Source organism: Stegodyphus dumicola, chromosome 6, assembly GCF_044657685.1.
Source record: "Stegodyphus dumicola isolate Sdum_Otavi_A_Nest chromosome 6, ASM4465768v1".
In the NCBI taxonomy this organism is placed as follows: Eukaryota; Metazoa; Arthropoda; class Arachnida; order Araneae; family Eresidae; genus Stegodyphus; species Stegodyphus dumicola.
Window position 1 is genome coordinate 69213309 of NC_140773.1, and position 20195 is coordinate 69233503.

General features: G+C 30.7%; 1 protein-coding gene across 2 annotated transcripts in view; it reads left to right on the plus strand.

Annotated features, from left to right (window-relative positions):
* The window catches only part of LOC118190978 (ribosome assembly protein METTL17, mitochondrial), a 166848-nt gene that overhangs the window by 8197 nt on the left and 138456 nt on the right, over positions 1-20195 (plus strand). For both annotated transcript variants that reach the window (XM_085818485.1, XM_085818484.1), the window contains exon 2: positions 19374-19536. In XM_085818485.1, coding sequence (XP_085674611.1) covers positions 19374-19536 — 163 coding nt within the window. The remainder of the gene's footprint in view (positions 1-19373; positions 19537-20195) is intronic.

A 20195-nucleotide genomic window follows, 5' to 3' on the forward strand; every position in this document is an offset into this window, starting at 1 on the left:
AACAAATATTGTTAAAAAAAAAATTTAATAGCGGCCTCATAAATCCATAATGACTAAGGTTATTAACCTACCTAATTTAATTATTGATAACTAACTGTTCACACGTAAAAATATTTCTCTACATATTAAAGCGAGTTATTGCCTTTCATTACTATGGTCAGGTGTGACTACTGTCACACTGGTCAGGTGTTTCATTACTGTGGTCAGGCCCACCAGCGGTTGAGTGGTAAAGACGCTGAACACTGTTACTTCGGTTGGAGGTTCGAATCCTGTGAACAGGCTGGCTGCTTGGGCATTTTCATGGTTTTCCCCATGTGTAATGTGTATACAAGCAAGTTTCCCTTAGAAAGTCCTCCACGAAGGCATCCCTCCCTTTAAGCAGATAGCCCTCGTTTGCTTTGCCATAAATAATCCAATCCAATCCACTGTGGTCACAAGATAAAATACAAAAAATGTAAAAATTCAAGTAAAATGTATTCTTTGCATCTAGTGAGACTTAAAATAATACAAAACAACTTATCATCTCTGGTACTTTAATCGCTTATTGGAACATTAAAGTATATTAACTGGGCTACAATTCCTTGGAACTCTACACAAAGCTGTGACACTAACTGCATCAATCAGAGCCTAACTAAGTTTCAACACTTTCCAACTGTGTCTACATCAGGCCTTTCAGGTTTGTTCTAATAAGCAGGTCTCTCTCTAGACAAGCAACAGCGGTGACAACCTTCAGTCTTTTGTTACGAGTCATGCTGATTATGATCTTACTTCTCATTTTAACCTATGCCTTTTGACATAAAATCTACCTGCTATTTACTAAACTTCTAGACTGACTAAGTATGTGACAAAATGAGACATTAAAAAAAAAAAAAAAAAAAAAAAAAAAAAAAAAAAAAAAAAATCGACATAAAGCTAACTATTAGTAATTTATTTTATTCTCAAACTTATTAATAATTATGTTAATTAATTCATGTTTAGTAATAATGCATACTACTCAAGGATCTATTTTATTTTTAGAATGGTATTACAAAAATGAAAATCAGGCATAGAATAATATTTTTAATTGAATTTATTCAGTTCCCATTTGCTCACAAGTCCTTAATTTTTTCATTAATGGTCCTTAAAAGTACTTAATTTCCGTGTGCAGAAATGTGTACGAACCCTGTAATAGTGGCTATTGAGAAAATATCCTCATTGTTTCCTTTAGAAAAATTTCAGGAAAATTCTGTATTCTTGCAAGAATTTTTAGGGCAGTTTCTTCCATTCATGGCGAATTCCACAAACTCATGTTTTTAAACTAAGTCATGATCACGATTATACGAACAATATCACAATTTGTTTATAATAACCATTGAAACTTAGGAACAGCTTTAGTGTTAGTCCTTTTGGCGATTTTTTTATTTGGCAACAAACTTTAGTCGCCTATTCAGACCTGGCTTTGACGATCTGGAAAAAACGGCAGATCTTCAACAACACTTGTTAAGGATAAATATATCTAGACTAAATAAAAATCCTAAAAAAAAAGCTGGAAATAATACTGGAAAAAAAAGTCTCTCTCTCAATTTTCAACACTTAATACTACTAAGATAAATTCCTGAAACACTGCCATAAATAAATCATATGTTATGAGTAATGAAATTTTCAAAACATTAATAAGTGCATTTAAAGCTAGTATATTTTACTTTTGTTTCTTAGATTCTGTTATTAAAAGTAAATAAAAAAAATGTTTCAAGTTTAAGTAAATCAACTTAAATTATTATGAGTAAATTTTGTACCAGTGTTAGAAATATTTTTTATCAATTGAATTATGTAAATGGTAATAATATTACTAAGAAGTGCATATTTTTTTTAATCACTGAATTTATAACAAGTAATTTATGATTATAATTTAAAAGCTAAAATTAAATTATAATGAGTAAATTTTGTATCAATTGTAATAAATCACACCATCAATTGTGATAACTGCTGATTTCTGTGAAGGATTTGAACAGTCATTGGAATCCACTAGTGGTGGAGTGATAAGCCACTGAACACTGGTAATTCAGGCTGGTTATATGGGAGTTTTAGTGGTTTTCCTTACACGTAACGGGAATCTGAGCTAGTTTCTCTTAGCAAGTCTGTTATGAAGGCATCCTTCCTCTGCTAGTCTGCATATATGTTTATTTTCTATTCATAAATACTCTTCTTTCTTCTTAAATACAGATCCCTGTATTTTGCCCTTTTACAATAACTATCAGGTGACAAAAATTAGCTTGCTTTAATAAAGGAAAAAAGAATGTTTGTAGTTATATGAATACTTTGAAAAGTTATGCTACCTTTTATTCTTCTACAGCTGTATGTTACCATCTATTCTTCTACAGCTACAGGATAGCTACAGCAGTGTCTGCTGTAGTTATCCACATCATTTTTTTATATGAAAGCTCTCCATAGCAACGGTTTAAAGTTGTGATAATATTTGTAGATACCTCCCTTTTTTCATTCTGAAAAAGCTTTCCAACAACAGTTGAGTGATGTTTCTTAACACATGAAATTAATTGATTTCTTAGAAAATAAAACTTATTTCTGAAGTGAAGAACTGCTGTATCTATAGGTTAAAAAATATGGTCAATATGCTTGCAAAATCCTGTTTAGTTTTGGACAGTCGAATAAAAATTTGTATAGAATTAATCAGGAAATAAAGTATAATATATGGTTCCTTTACTTTGTAACCAGAGTTATTTTATGTTTGGAATCTTTACTGTCACTCCCCCCATCTGTTTTCGCACCATAATGTAAGTGAGGTTTTTAGTTTGTAAAACAAAGTGTGTTTTACCTTTGGAGGCCACATTACTAGGTTGATAAGATTTGTAGTCTTCAGTCTTGCATTATACTGCCTATAGTTAAATTCCATGCAGGCTAAGTTTTGAACCAACTTTGCATTGAATTGATTTGTGTAGCCTTTGGCTACTAGTTTATTTGAATTTGAATTTTTTATTTGAACTTAATTGTTATTATAAGTTATCTTGCCACAAGTGATTGGTTGAGTTGTAAGCAAAAAATGTGTCTCCAGTTCTTATTTAGTTTTAAAAAGTATCTTTTACACCCTTCTCATGATTCAGTTGTTAATATAGACATAGTGATAATTTGCTTAATGTCTACCTCAAGTTTAGTTACACTGTATGATTGTAAAGAATAAATCTAAATTTTATAATAATTACATTTAAAGGCATTGAAATCATTATTTAAGTACTTGCCATGTAGTCAAATTTTTATATATAAATTGTACTGTTACTTTTATTTCAGAGTTTTTATTACAAAAATTTCATATTTCTGTTAAATTAAATTTGCATAAAATTTAAAATAAAAAGTCGACAATCATGTCAACATGCTATTAATAAAAGGGTACTTTTTCGTTTCGCCGCTGCAAATGATAAAGTCGCCAATAATGGTACAACTGATGCCAAACGGAATATCTTTGCTGGTAACTTTTTATGGTTCATTTTCAAAACAAGTCGCAGCCATTTCTTATCAGATTGATTGTTTCTTTCAATACTGCCACACAATTACATAGAATTTTTTAAAAAGATAGTTAAATTTTATACCCTTGCAGTAATTAAGTCAAGGATACAATCCTAATTGACTTAATTACCGCAAATGCAATCACACCACTCATCCAAAGGTGAAAATATAGCAAAGGCAAAATTAAGGGTTAAATTCATCAATTCTAATGAGAATGCACTAGTGAAGTAAAGCACTGCAGTTTTACATAATTTCTGAGTAAGCTATTTGTACGAATTAAAATAATTCTTGCATTTAAACTTTTATTCCAAATTAAGATTTAACTTGAAATTAATGTAGATAATTTCAGAGAATTAGATTTTTGTAGCGTATTTTATGGGAGATGAGATCACTTAGGGTCACGTGATACGAACCGGCGAATCAGAATGTTGAACCATGAAATCATAGTAAATTCTTAATTGAATATCTTTTTACAAATTTATTGGCAAAATTTTAAATCATATTAATAAATATACAAAATTTTAAATCATGTTAATATTTTATGCCTTCAAAATAAAAAATTCTTAGAACTAAAATTTTTTATGTGTATACTGTATGCTGTCGCCAACAAAGTCTGCTTGGCGAGATTTGCACCGGCGAAACAGAAAAGTACCAATTAAAGTAATGATACTCAATGAAGGTTATTCATATACAGCTATTAGATTGTTACAAATTTAAGAATTGTAAATTATGAGCAATATAATTCATAATCTAGGCAACATTTTATTTTTTATAGTCAGACAAATTCTAAAAGTGTTAAAAAAGCAATAATGAAAACCTGATTTTGCTCTATGAATTCATGCAATTACACATCCGTATAGTTTAAAAGTTTTGTTTTTATATTGTGCTTTTCTAACACAAAAATAACTTAAGAAATCTTGTATATTTATCCCTCCCGCCATCAAAGTTCTGATACCTACCAAATTCATTAAAGTTACATGGACAGAAATGGCAGCATGTGTTTCAGCTCAGTATTCAGGGTTACCATAAATAACAGGGTTATCATAAGTTTTCATTTATCACACCCAAAATAATTCTCGCCAAAAAAGACTAATACTAAAGCTGTGCAACAATAAAGAACACGTATGAAAATGTCAGCATTACTTGACTGAAAGATTGTTTTGAGTATTGTTGTCAGAAGAATAGTTATGCATATGGTTGCCAGAATTTGACACATTCTGAAAATTTGGCGATTTCTACCAAGGTGGGTGCACTAATATGTAACAATCAGGAAATGTTTTGGTAAAAATATATTTACGGGTGTCTTTTGATGATTTTTGGCAGTGCACAGACACCGAGTTTGTGCATTCTTTGACTTATTATTTAGGCTTTGTGTAGTGGTGATCACATCAACCTATTTTCACTTAAAAAAAAAAAAAAAAAAAAATCAGAGAACTGCACAAACTTGGCATTGCACACTCCCTTGTCTTTATCCATGTACACATCGATCTATATTCACTTAAAAAGTCAAAAGAGCAGCCAACAAAAAATATATAATTTTATCAAACAATGAAATAACTTAAAAAAAAGAAATTCATCTTAGCACTACACAAAGGAAATACCCACTTACCTTATTTACAAATTATTTCCATGCCTCAGTCAAACCAAATTCCATAACAGCATCCCAAAACTTAATAAATTATCTGAACTGGAATCTGTATACTGGTGTCGCCACATAAGTTCACAAAAATAAGAGTAAAAAATATCCTCTGTAGTGCTGGTATTTTCCAACGTTCGACCATACACATTTGCTTCCTACAAATAGGACACTTATAATGGCTACTAAGTTAACCTTCATTTACACAATTAATGCTTTTTTCCAAATCGTACAGAAACTTCAAATTAATCTAACCACATTCAGCCATTTTGCCGTATAAACCACAAAATAAGCAATGTACTTCCTAACCAACATCCAAGACACAAACCTTTTCCCAATAGTCAAATTTGCTGCAATCATGCAAACAATTACGTCGTAATAAAGTTTCCATAACATTCAACTATTTAGGTTACCATAAATGAAACAACAACTAAGTGATAATCCAAGAGGGCACCTTTAAATATACTCTAACCAATTTTTTTAACATCTAATGTATTTATGAATAAAATTTAATATTTGGAATTAATATAATACCTGAGAAAAGCACATCAGCACAGGTTATTTGTATGAAATATTATTACATTAATTAATTTTAAAACAAATCGTAATACAGTAAAGGCTTTTGTTTCTGCAAAGCTTGGGAAATGCCATATAAATCAAAATTCTGAATGGTGTACAAAAAATGCAGTTCTTGGTACAAAAGTTAAATTAATGGAGGAAGAAATTTCTGTTTTAAAATTGTAAAATTAATCATTTATTAAAAGATTGAATTTCAAAAGGCTACATTTAACATGATGTAAGATTTTGAAAAAAAAAAAAAAAAAAAAAAAAGTGCATTTCAGACATGAAAGCTAATGTATTTTTGATGTCCTTAAACATATGAAAGTAAAACATCTTAACCAATTATAATTCCACTAGCCATGAAACGTAAATAGCAGTTAACTTAGATTCTTTCTTCATATATATATATAAACCTGTCTTATTGAAAATTAATTGGGTTAACATGAAAGCAGGACAAAGATCTTATTGCATTGTGACATCATTTTTATTAGTAGTATTAGCTCTAGATCTCGCTGTTTGGCAACAGTTTACGTTTGCTTTGGATTGTAGTCGTATTTGAGGTTCGTGTTGACTTGAATGTATCTCATTTGCTGAATGTTTCATAGAAAAGAGGAGGAGGAGTTTTTAAAATATTCCAATTAACTTGAGCTTTCCAGTTAATTGGATGCCTGATAATCAGGTTTTTATTTCAGCTACAATTCATCAAAATTTTATCTTAAAATTTATACTTGAAATTTATCTGAATTGATAATTACCAACAGAGCCTTTATTTATTTATTATTTAAAATAATTCAAGATTATGTATAACAAGAGCCGATGAATAATGCGTATGAAATAATTTAGATGTTGTTAGTATAGTTTTTAATGACAGTTGAGACAGAATAATGACAGATTGAATACTTTTTACTCTTGATAAATTTTTGATGTAGAGAAAGCTAACTTGGCATTTAAAGCCCAACATTTTTTTAAACAAATTTAACATTCTTAAGATATTGCAATAAGAAAAGCACTGACGGTAGTGAAGTAAGAGAGAGAGAGAGTAAAAGCAAAATGTCCAAGATAAAAGTTTGGTGCAGGCTATTTACTTTTAGTTTACATTTCTCTCCATAAGTAATTACTATATTTAGATGAGAAAAGGGAATAATCAGAATAAGATAGAGAGTTAAGGTAGCATTGCAAATTAAAGTTAGTGACAAATAATTGTCTCTCAAGGTCAATAATGATTCACTAAAACTCCAAATTCTTTGATAAAACACATTTATTGCACTGTAAACACATCGGAACTCAATATGTGCATCTTTAAATATTACAAAAGATGCCTTTTTTCTTTATATCTCAAAAACAAAGCATAACTTACTTTAAAAAAAAAAAAAAAAAAAAAAAAAAAAAAAAAAGCATTATTGTACTATTGCTAGAATATAACAAAAATCATACATTTACAAAATATAGTCAAAGTGAAATTCAGCATGCATCATCCAAAGAGAAAAATAAAATATAACAAAATAATAACTTATGTTTGCAACTATTCACAAGATCCAATTTTTCACATACGTCCACCTAAGTTAACTAAAATACAGAAAGTTAGCTTATAAATATAGAAGCTTAGTTGCTACTAGTTAAACTAATATTAAAAGGTTTAAAACTACTCTAAGTTACGTAACATTACTACAGTGTGTAAATGCTTCCAAGTAAATACTAATACAAGGTGTTGAAACATGCATAGTTACTATTGTATACAAGATAATATTTGAATACCACCAGTAATAATTCACATAGAAAATACTGAAATCTCACAGCAAAATTAAAAAAAAAAAAAAAAAAAAAAAAAAAAATATTCAGTTCAAAGTGACAGTTTTATAGGTGCTTTAATTACTTGGCCACTTCTAGTTGTCACAGTATTCTCTGCTTTTGCTTTATCTCAATCAGGAAAGTCCTTGTTTAATTCTTTGCCAGTAGGTTCTTGTTTCTCTTTTAACTTTTATTTCGCTTTGTATTGTTTCTGGTGTGGTTTCTAGTGAAGAAAGTTCTAAAAGATATAATTTTTGAACAACTTGGACCAATTTTCTACTTTGAGTCCTTGCTATAGCACAATGAACAAATACTGTCAACTCTTGGTAGTACTTTTAACTATTTGACCAAGTGGCCAAAGTAGCCGGCTTTTATCATCTTCTCCAATGAGAACTATGTCTCCTTCTTTTAAGAGGGGTGAATTTTTTATGCCTTTGTTTTGTACATAATGCTCCCAAATAAACTTAACGAGATCTTATTCTAAATTTCTCGTACTGTTTGAATATATTGTAATATTTGCTCTAAACTATTTGGGTTTGTATTTATTATTATCAGGTCTGGTATCATATTACTTTTGATTTCCTTAAAAAAATTTTCTGATGTAAGAGGAATAAGGTTTGGATCAGAAGATACTGTAGTTAAAGACTTTTTATTTAAAATAGCCTCACAGTTGCATAAAGTTGTAATCATTTCTTCATAGCTTAAATTAGCTGTTGCTGAAGTTTTCTTTAGAAGGTTTTTCATCATTCATACAAGTCTCTCATACCAACTTCCCCACTTAGGAGCACTAAGAGGTATAAACTTCCAAGTTACCATATTTTCCAACATATAATGTGCAATGCTGTATAACTTGCATATATAATTTCAAGCTACATTTTAAAATTTTTTTGCATATTCGCCATATAACGAGCACCTAATTCTTCATGAGAAATCTAAAAGATACATGTGCAATGCTTTTATCCTTTGAGGTTACTTATTCGAACATTTGCTTTAGCCTTCTGAATAATGGTAAATCATGCCGACAAATGATAAGGAGAACAATATATGTGTGTGGGTTAAATGCTTGAGGGAGTAAATATTCTGACAAAGATAGTGGACTTTATTCAATGCAGATGTCCGAAAGAATGCTATTGCAGAGCACATCCAACCTAAATGAATTTGTGGCATTAGGAGTTAGATGTTTTCTCTTGCTGTCATTTGAAGCCGTGATTTTGTAGTGAAAATCGAAGTACTGGAATATATGGTATGTGTTCTCTTGATTTATGAAAAGTTTCTCAAAATCAGTCAATACGAAAGCATTGGTAGCTTATTTGAAATTAGTCCCATTATCATTGTACATGATTGAAGGTTTCCCTTTGCAAGCAAAAAATGATGAAAAGCTATTATAAATGTCTCTGGTGATATTGATGTTATTAATCTGAGGTGGGCAGCATGATACACCAGACAGGTGAAAATAGCAATCTAAGCTTTTGTAATCTCAGAATCACTGGGCCAGCAAAGTCTACTCCAGTTATCTGTAATGCAGCAGCATCCTGAACTATATTTGCTGGTAGTGGTTCAGTTGGAGGATTATTACTTTTTGCTGAAAATCGCCTGCAAATAAAAAATGTGCAAATAATGCAAGATCTCAACATATGTTTAATGACTCTCCTTCCACATAGAAACCAGTATTTCTCTTTTAAAGAATTTAAAGTGTGTGAGACACCAGCATGCCCATTTCTCTGCTGATCTTATAACACTAAACTTTTCACAAGTAGATGTTCTCCTGGTAAAATTGCCGGCATTCTAAATCATTCATAATCATTTCTTCTAAGTATAGCAGATTTCAATCATATAATTCTATTATCAAGAAATGTGTTTAAAGATTGTAATTGTTTATCTCTTAACCCACTGAAGGATTCTTGTTGCATTAGATGCACTATTGCTTTCTCTGCTTCATCAATATCAGATACACTAGGATACGATTTTCTCCATTTTCTGTTTACTTTCTTTTCACAAGCAATATCTTCAGTTACCGGGCCACAATTCATCAGGTAGACAGAACCACAAAGAACCCTCCCACCATTTCAAAGATGCAAAATATCTTGCAGAGCAACCTTTGCTCAGATGATCTGCTGAGTCATTGTACTGGGAACATATCTCCAAGTTTCTTTAGATGTCAAATATAATACAGTCAAAATTCTTTAATCCAGACGTCCATAATCCGGAATGATCTATAATCCGGACCTCGAAGCTACAAACTTTCTGCGCATGCGTGTAATACCTTTACGCATGTGCATAATATGTTTACGCATACACGTTTAATGTATAACGGACAGTATAAGTAAGCTAAAATTATCTAATTATCTATATCAGTTAATGTTGAAGATTGCGTTGTTCCTTAATCTTCTAATTGGATCCGGCTTATTATTTTTTGCAGACTGTTAGAGCAGTTTTATAAAAGTAAGCTTGAACTTTCGATTATGTCAAAAAGAATTTCCGATTCTGGAGCTGACAGAGGATCTACAAAGCGAAAGCATGTTTCGATGTCCATCAAACAAAAAGTGGAATTGCTGCAAAAAAGGGATAAAGGCATATAGTTTGTTTCTCTAACCATTCCGAAATCTGTTTACCAATTTCACGCTGCTCTGCGGGCAGGGGGGGGGGGATATCACGGCGCGCAATGAACTGGAAGTTGATCTGTCAGCACTATCCTTATCTTCAGGGCATATGTTTTTATTTTATTCGGTTTATAATTCCTTACCAAATGTAGTATTTCATCTTGATGTACTCTGTCTTTGATATGATTTAAATCAAATTCCTTGTCATTATAAATATCACGAATACACATCAAATAGTTTTTTGGTTGCAATTTTCTAATTTCGACTGTGCATAATGCACAGTCGAAATTACGCATGCACGTGTTGAAAGAAATGTTTAATTAAGTAAACAAATAAATATTAAGCTTTTTTTTTTGTAAATTTTGATACCCTTTAGATCACATTAGCTCTTTATTTCATAAATTACAGTGTGATATTTTTAATTTTATAATTTCTGCATGCCATCTTATCAGATTTAAACTGATGATCTATAATCCGGAATCGCCGAAGTCTCGACGAGTCCGGATTAAAGACTTTTGACTGTATCTCTTTTATTCTACTATGGATGAAAGCACCTCATGAATCTTCTCTTCTTATCCAAGCAAGCACAGTAGTTGAATCGATCCAACGGTAAACCTTTTTATGTGGAAGATCTTTTGGTATGCTTGACAAAAGTCAAGCAGTGATAGTAGCATCAAGAAGCTCCAATTGTGAAATGCTGGTTCTTTTTCCACAGGGTGAAACTTTTGCTCTAGCCTGTACAAGTTGAATGTACACAGAATTTTCTTTTTCAACATGAAGAAAAGCTGCTGTTGCATATGCAAATTGGCTTGCATCACAAAATACGTGTAAAGAATACTTTTCTTTTACTTTTCCAAATTTGATTCATTTTGGGACTTTAACATTCCCAAGATCGATCAAATTTGGGACAAAAGAAGCACATCTTTCATCCATTTTAAAATTCTTTCCTTGTATCTGCATCTACTTCCTGGTCCTAACTGATGTCTGCTTTCCATAAATCTTGCAAAAGAAGTTTGGGAATTAAGGCTATTGGAGGAACAATTCCCAAAGGATTGAAGATTCTGTGAGCAGCAGCTAGAATAGTTGTTTTCTCAGTACACAAATTCTTGAAACTGGATATGCACTTCAAGGGTATCTCTCATTTTGTTCCATATTAATCCAAGGACATTGTAGAGGTAAAAGAAAGTTTTAAAGGATCTGTGTTTTCCCATCCTCTCAAATCAAAATTTCTTCCATTACTCCTGAAGCTACTTTTATAAAAGTTTGTAAATCAGAATCATATTTCACACTATTCACATCAATAATGGCTTGAGCTTTATGCTTTTTTTCACTGCATCTTAAAATCACAGTTAATGTTTGCAAACAATCAGTTTTAATATACTGTATTTTTTGTTAGAATGATGCGCACTTACTGAAGCTATATATCTGCACAGAAGTATATGATGTATTTTCCCACACAGTAAATAACTCGATTTCTCATTACATTTCATTACCCTATGACTAAGTCTCAGACAGACAAAACAGCAACACCATTTTAAAACAATAGTTTCTCGATCATTTAGAGGTATATTTTTTTTCTTTCCTACAATCCTAAGAATTATGAGGATTTGAACAAAATATGTACAATTTTTGCCCTTAGCCTGATGTAAACAGTTCTGCAGTACTAGGCAAACGCAATGGGTTGGTTGCCAAATTTAGATTTAGTACACATGATTTTATTTTAAAAAAGTATTTTAGCACTGCATTTGTTATATTTTTCTGGCTTCTTTGATCAAATGTCTGGGAAGCTAGAGGTATTTGCTCTTTCTATTCTACTTCATCTTGAAGAAATTCAACTAAATAGATAATACTACAGTACAAAGTCCGAAATCCAAACGTCCAATATCCGGAATGATCTAAAATCCGGACCTCAAAACCACCACCAAAGTTTTTCTCATAGGCTTTACTATGCATGCACATTTGATTCCACCCTCCGTGCATTAATAAAAAATCTGAAGAGTCCCGATTCTTAATTTCACTTTGACACTAAATAAAATACCTTATTATTGAAGAAACAATCATTTTAGCATAAATTTGTTCGATCAGTAATTTGGCTGCATATCTGCGTGGCACACGTCTCAAACCGAAACATTCTACATAGATACATCGTTGATCTGACGCGAACCTGGCGAATCATTATTTATTATATTTTTCTTTTATCCCCCCATATTTATAAACACATGACAACTTGAATATTGACTCATGTAGTGATGTGTAAGCAATTTTTTTATGTTAATAATTGAATAATAAAGGAATATGGTAACCTTTTATGTTGACATTATGCTTGACTATGATTACAGATTTAAGTTAAATGCGCTAAAAAATGTTGATGAGAAAAAATTTGACAAAATATTCCTTCTATATGCTAAAAATAGATTTTTTTAATGATACTCATAGACCCAAAGATTGCATTTAGGATTATTTGAATTAAGAATAACTGATTTGCTATTCACATAAACCCAGAACCAGCCCTCGTATGGTCGCACCGAGTCGCAGAATTTAGGACCCACAGAGACTGCATCAGGTGGTAAGATAGCTAGCGCCTGTCTTCAATAAGGTTTAAGTATATGTGGGAATTTATTTATTCAGAACTCTGATAAACCTTCACCATGTGCAAGAAATAAACATAAGTATAATAAGTAACTAAACTAATACAATTCAGGCTTAATTGTCTCAGTGTGCGATAGAAGCAAGATAAAATTTAACGGAACAACTTGTGATCAGTCGCCAAGCTCATGATACCTAACCAAATGTGTATAGTGAAGGATAGCTAAATTTGATGACAATAGCCGCTAATTTTAAAGGTTTCCCAATATCGCACAACAAAGGTGAAATTTTCCAATTAACGGATTTTGTAAAGAAATGTGGAGAAGCGGTAATAAATGAAGATGATATAAAAGTTTTTCATTGTGACAATGCTTCTCAATCATCAATCAATTAATGAATGGCGAAATCTGTAGTATGGTTCTAGATATAGAAAATACTGCTACCAATAGTGAAGAAAGTCACAGAGAAGTTACTGAAAACGAGAAAATTTCGATTGACAAGTTAGTCGGAATTCTCGAAACAGCAGTTACAGGACTTCAACTATGTAACAATAAGAGATTATGTCTCTCTACAGAATTAAAGAGAAAGTATTAGCACAAAAAGCGAAATATGAAATCACGATTTCCTATTTTTAATTTTATAATTTCTACATGTCATCTTACTAAAATTAAACTGATGATCTAATATCTTTAAAAATCCCAAATCCGGAATTGGCGAAGTCCCTCCAGGTCCGGATATCGGACTTCATACTGTAGTTCACTTTTCTTGAATATTTTTGGCTGCTAAGAATTTTCACTGGATTTTGGATTTAAATCTTTAGATTTACTGTTAACTGCTTGGTAACGATCCCATGCTTTGAGTGTCTCATCACGCAAAGAAGATTCAAGAGGAGAAAGCATGACTGCATATTTATCTCTAGTAACCCCTAGAACTTCCAAAGCACAAAGCTTAGATTCCAGTTGGTCATAAAGTTTTCTTAAAGACCAACCTGGTGTGTTTTGCTTTTGAAGTATTAAAGCCATTAAGTCTCTTACATAGACTTGAATTAACAGTTCATCCTTTCTGATACATGCATGTAATTGTTTTACAGCTTTCTTTTAAATTTCACCTCTTGGTGAGAAACTTTTAATTAATTTTTCTGCAACAGAACCTTACTGCATGGCCTGATATAAATATGTAAAGTTATCTTGATTATCAATATTAGGATCCTTATCAATTTTCTTAAATTGTACCTAAAAATTAAGCTAATTTTTTAAATCACCATTAAATGTTGATAATTTTATATTGGCATAATGTAGCATTGTATTAGGAATCTGCAAAACTGATGTACATCCTATATATAAGAAGTTTTCTCTTCTGACACTTGTAGTAATTTATTCATCTTACATTCTTTCTCCATCTATCTAAATATGATTCTGACTCATCAATCTCTCTTTTGATAATTTTTTCATCTATAACTTGTTTAAATAATTCTTGCTTAAAATCATTTTCACCTGAAAGCATTAATTTTGATTTCTCTTGAGTAACCCTTAATTCTAAGATTTTTTTCTTCATCACTTAAGTTATTTTCTCTTTGATAAAATTCATCACACAATTTAGGAAATATTCAACAACATTGCTTACGTGCTAAATTTAAAGCTTCTATACTTAAAAATAAGGAAAGCAAATTGCTTACTTTTAGTTGCAGTTACATTCCAGTCCTGTCTGCAGGTGCCACATGACAAATAATTGGCTCTCAGAATACTTCAAGGTCAATAACGATTCTATAAAACTCCCAAGTTATTTGATGAGACACACATTTATTACACTGTAAGTGCATTGAAACTCATTATGTGCATCTTTAAATATTACAAAAAGACACCATTTTTCTTTATATCTCAAAAACAAAGCATAATTTAACTCTTAAAAAAATAGAACAGCAATATCTCACTGTTGCTAGAACCTAACTAGAGTAATCATACAGTTACAAAACACAGTTAAAATGAAATTCAGCACGCATCATAAAAATAGCTTATGTTTGCAACTATTTGCAAGATACAACCTTTCACAGTTAGAATTTTGATTTACTTATTTTTTTTATCATCCCTATATATCCTACAGCAATCATCTCCCTAAGGTAACTGCCTCTAAAAGCCACATATAGTATTTCTGAGAAAATAATTATCTTATAATCTAAAAACTTCTAATTGCAATCTAATATGGTGTGATTTTATTTGTTGGTTCATAGTACCCAACAATGTCACCTTTGCGAAAATTTTCACCATAACAGTAAAAGATAAATTTTCAAATGAAACTTGAAACAATTTTTGTATGGCATTAATTGCCGAGTGAAGTAATAATCAAAATTTAACAAAACTAGATAAAGAAATGGAATATATAAATTACTTCTGTAAAGTTTATAAGTTTTTAAAATTGTTTTTCATTTTTGCAAAATATTTGAATTCCTAGTGTTTAGTCCTAGTTTTAACAGTTCTAATTTTTAGTCATTAAAATATGCAATTTAGGAAGTGTAGCCATTAGAATTCATTATGAGTTTTGTACAGACCGGAAAACTGCCTTTCTATTAATTTTAACTCTTTAAGACATAATCTTCAAGGCAACTACTAATTTATTTTAACAAGAAATATATAAAGCATTTAACCTAAAATGTACTAATTAAATTACTGAACATATGGAAGCATTTCTTTGAAATTTAATCAATTATATTTTCTTAAAAAAATTTTAACACAAGTCTGATTTTCAAATAAATTATTTTTGTTTTTAAATTAAAATACTCTGTGTTAGGATAATAAAATATAGTCTGTTAAATTTTATTCATAAGAAGAAAGCAGAGGAAGATGGTGGTACATATATACATTAAAGGTTGGGTACCAACTTACTGCCATCTTTTGACAATAAGATGTATTTTTAACATCATTCGGATTAAACAGGTTTTGTAATTTCCAGTTGTAATTGTTTGGCAGTCACAGTGAGCAGATTTATTTTTCATAGCTTGTTGCTGTCTTTATAGGAACTCTACCAAATAAGAAAAGTAAGCAATTTCCCATGAACTATTTCCCTGTTCTTATTCGAACATTTTGTTGGTAGTTTTTAAAATTATATTTCAATTGTATCCTTTGCCAAGAAAAATGTAAAATTTCATGTTTTCAGAAGACACAGCAGCTTCTAGGTTTTCTGCCAGAATTTCAGGAAAGCAGAGTGGTGGCAATGTATTGGTAGATGGCTAGTTAATGCCTAATACCTAACTTAAGGGGGGGACCCCTTTCCCCCCCAAATGGCTGAACTTTGCTTTCATTAAGCAAGGATTAGAGATGATGCAAAAAATTCATTAGAAAGCAATGTTATGAAATATAAACCAAATTTTGAATTAAACATTATAAATGTGAGGGCTACTTTAAAAAAAAAAGTTTGCTTGTGTAATTTTTGCAAAACTTGTTACATTGGCATAGACTCCAACTACTACGGATTCTCCGTAGTTTCTACGGAAATTCATGAAAAACTACGAATTTTACAGAAACAAGAGCAGGAGAACCAGTACGCAAAACGGAACCAACTAATTCATCCGATGATTGGCTGAATACTCGTGTTATCATATATCACCTGTTGAGTGCATTCCTAGTTTTGAAGAATTAGCCAATCGTAGATCAGTAACTCCAACCGTTAACGACTTATCAATAGTTCCACCCAATTGTCTGTCTCCCAGGTTCCTCGCTGATGCGTGTTTAGGCTGCGTTCGGCTGCATTGTGTAGTTTACGGCGAGAGCTTAGTGTGTGTCTTGTGAACTGTGAATCAGGTGAAAGATTTTTAATCATAATGCTGCCTTGAACGAAGAAGCCAAAATTATCAAAGCAGAAGTTTAAAGATTCATATTCTTCAGAATTTCCATGCATTAAAGCGTCCGAAATTTCTGTGAATCACGCACACTGCAGTGTATGCAACAAAGACTTCTCAGTTGCTCATGGCGGAAAAGATGACTGTAAACGGCATGTGTTTTCTCAAAAGCATATAGAACTTGGCACCGTAAAATCTAAAGAAATAACAAATTTCTTAATAAAAGATGATGAAACAGATCCTATAAAAGCCGAATGCTATTTTGTTCGTTTTTTAATTGAACATAATCTACCGCTTTCTGTTTCGGATCATTCCAAAGAGCTTTTCAAAGCAATGTTTCCGGATTCTGCCATAGCAAAAAAATTTAGCTGCGGTCATACCAAAACTGCTGCTATTGTGAAAACGCTTGCAGAAAATACTGTTGCTGATATTATAAAATCAGTGTGCAGTACATCATTTTCTCTAAGTACTGATGGAAGTAATGATAACAAACTGTACCCATTGGTTATAACATACTACAGTAAAGAAAAGGGAGTGATAATTACTTCATTGATTTCTATTTTAGAATGCACTAATAATACAGGAGAAGGTATTTTTAATTGTATAAATGAAAACTTTAAAAACAAAGGTTTAGAATGGAAAAATTGCTTATCATTTTCTTCAGATAATGCTAGTAATATGATTGGAAAGTTTAAAGGTGTAGCATCATTTATCAAAATGCATCAACCAAGTATAATCACCCGAGGTTGTCCGTGCCACCTCTTGCATATAGCTGCAAAAAAAGCTACTGAAAAATTAATTGGCTCAGAAATTGAAATGTTGATAATAGATATATATTTTTACTTGGAGAAAAGTTCGAAACGGAAGCATAGCTTCAAAGTTGCTCAACAAATTTTGGGACAGAATGCAAAATCTCATAAAATTTTGAAATATTGCAGTACGAGATGGTTGTCTCTTTTAGAATCTATAACAAGGATTTTGGAACAGTGGGATGCTGTGATAAATTTTTTTGGAGATAAACCAGATAACAGTGAGAATGAAGGAAAGAGATTGCAAAACATTAAAAAAATTTTACAGTCACCGACCACCAAATTGTACTTGTTATTTTTGAAAAATACTTTGCCTTTGTTTATAACAGTAAATATTAATTTGCAACAACAAGCTCCTTATATACATAAATTGAGAAGAGAACTTTTTGAACTTTTAATGAATTTATTTGTTAGATTCGTAAAACCATCAGTAATTTCTAAAGAAAATGAAGATGTTACTCTAACGTCTATTCCATTTCAGAAGTATAGTAAACAAAAAGAAAATGAAAATTTAGTGATTGGTGCGGAAACAAGACTATATTTAAAAAATGCCAAGTTGAATGAAAGTGAAGTGAAATCATTTTTCAATTCTGTGCGAGCTTCTTTTGTAACTGCATGTTCATATATAATTGATAAATTTCCACTGAGTGATCCATTTCTAAAACATGCTGAAGTTGCTGACATCAACTTGAGAACTGAAGTCTCATTTTCATCTGTTCTTTACTTGATGAATACTTTTCCATCCATTATTGATGAAAAATGTCTTAATCAAGTAGAAATTGAATTTTCCATGTATCAAGTAGATGATTTGAAAGAAATTGTAGATTTGCGTATTGATATAGCATGGGGAGAAATTGCCAAATTAAAAAATATGAATGGGTGTATTAAATACAAAGTATTGCCTTCTGTAATGCTTGCTGTCTTAATAATACCTCATTCAAATGCAGCTTGCGAAAGAATTTTTTCTATTGTTAAAAAAAATCAGACGGAATTTCGACCAAATTTAGGTCTTAAAACTCTTGAAGCAGTTTTGATTGAAAAAATAAATATGCAGGCAAATGAAGAACTGTGTTATAAAAAAACATTCTCAAAATCAGAACTTAAGCTTGCTAAGCATGCTACATATAAATCTTTGCATTCATAAATTATGCGTATTTTGTTTAATACTTATATGTATCATTCTTGGTTATTTAAATTTTATTTCCCTGTAGAAATCATATCCAGAATAAAGATATGATTTATAGCTTCTGATTTTTTCTATGATTAGTAGTGATTTGAAGTACTTTTTATTAGTGAATGCTTGAGGAGTTAAAAGAAAATTTCTAATTAAATGTGCATATAATTTACAAGGTATATTTTTAATTATTCAGTTTTATATGTATATGGATTTTAAATGTAATAAAATTGATTACAATTAATTATTAATTTAAAATTAATGAATGGTTAATTACAACATACGCTACGCGCACATTTTCAAAGTTGTAAAAATGTCGTTCGCGCGTTGACTACTGACAAGGTTTGCTGAAGGTTGGAGTCTATGCATTGGCATAATTTAAGGCATAGAATCAATATATAGAGAAAAACTGTCATGCTATTTAATGCAAATCTTATGAAATTGTATTTTCTAATTTTTAGTATGTAAGGCAGACTTGTCAATAATTTAACTATTCATATAATTGTTCATCTGAATAAATATTCTTATAATTAGTTAAGCTGGATAACTATCTTTTAGCTTTATTGTTTTCACCAAGAGCCATAGAAATAAAAATAACATTTCATATAAAATATAAAATAGAAATACTGTGCAAAATTTCTTGTGAAAGATTTTATTTTTTAACGTGAACTGTAAACAGCTTAGCTTAAAAAGTATATAAAAATATAGATACATTATATTTTTAAAAGTTGTTTTATTTTTCATGCTAAATTATTCTTATATGTCTTACAAGAAAGTTAATTTTGATTTATAATTCTTATGAACATTAAGTATGATTTGTTTTAAAATGATTATTAACTTTATATATTTGCATACTTTTTTGTAATAATAATAATATTTGTGTTTTTAGCATCTATTAACTGGACAAAAATACACTGTTGAATTGTTACCAGAAATGGAAAGTCTTCTGGAAAGTGGTGATTTAAAGCATCGAAAGCATCTGGGGGTTCAAAAAATTGCACCTATTAGACTTCCAGAAGCATTAATAAATGCAGCTTCTAAACTTATACCAAGTGAGTAAATTTGCTATTTTTTTTTTTTTTTTTTTAATTTTTTTTTTTTTTTTTTATTTACTATACTTGTTTGATTCTCCCTTCCAGTGACATATTTTTAGGTTTTGCTGGCTAATTAAATATGAAATTATAGGGCAACATCTGTGCAACACACTGGATGTTACCATATAAAAGAGTTTGTTATGCAGAAGTATTTTTATAAACAGTGCTTGAATGAATGAAAGCTTTGATAATAATTGTAAGAAGAAGAGTCAGACACTGCAGCAAATATTCAGTGCAGGATCAAATTCAAAGACCTTGCACATACCCTTCATCTTTGGCACCCACTGTGCAAATTTCTGTGCATCCCATCTTTTCATGCATAACTATCCATGATGTGCTATAACTCATACATCATTTTACAGTTTGCCTTCAAATAGTCATCCATGTTTTCTACGATTGGATGTAATTATTACACTTAATAGGCTAGTTTTTCTTAGAACTTTAAAGAAAATAAGTATTCCACTTATAGACAGTTTTTCTTGAAATGCAATTTCCTCTGTATGCAGCATGCATTTTATAAACGTTAATTAACTTTTTTTTTACTGTTATCAATAAAAAAATCATCACTTAACCAAAGAATTTTTCAATCAGAATAACACCAAACATATTTGAACTCG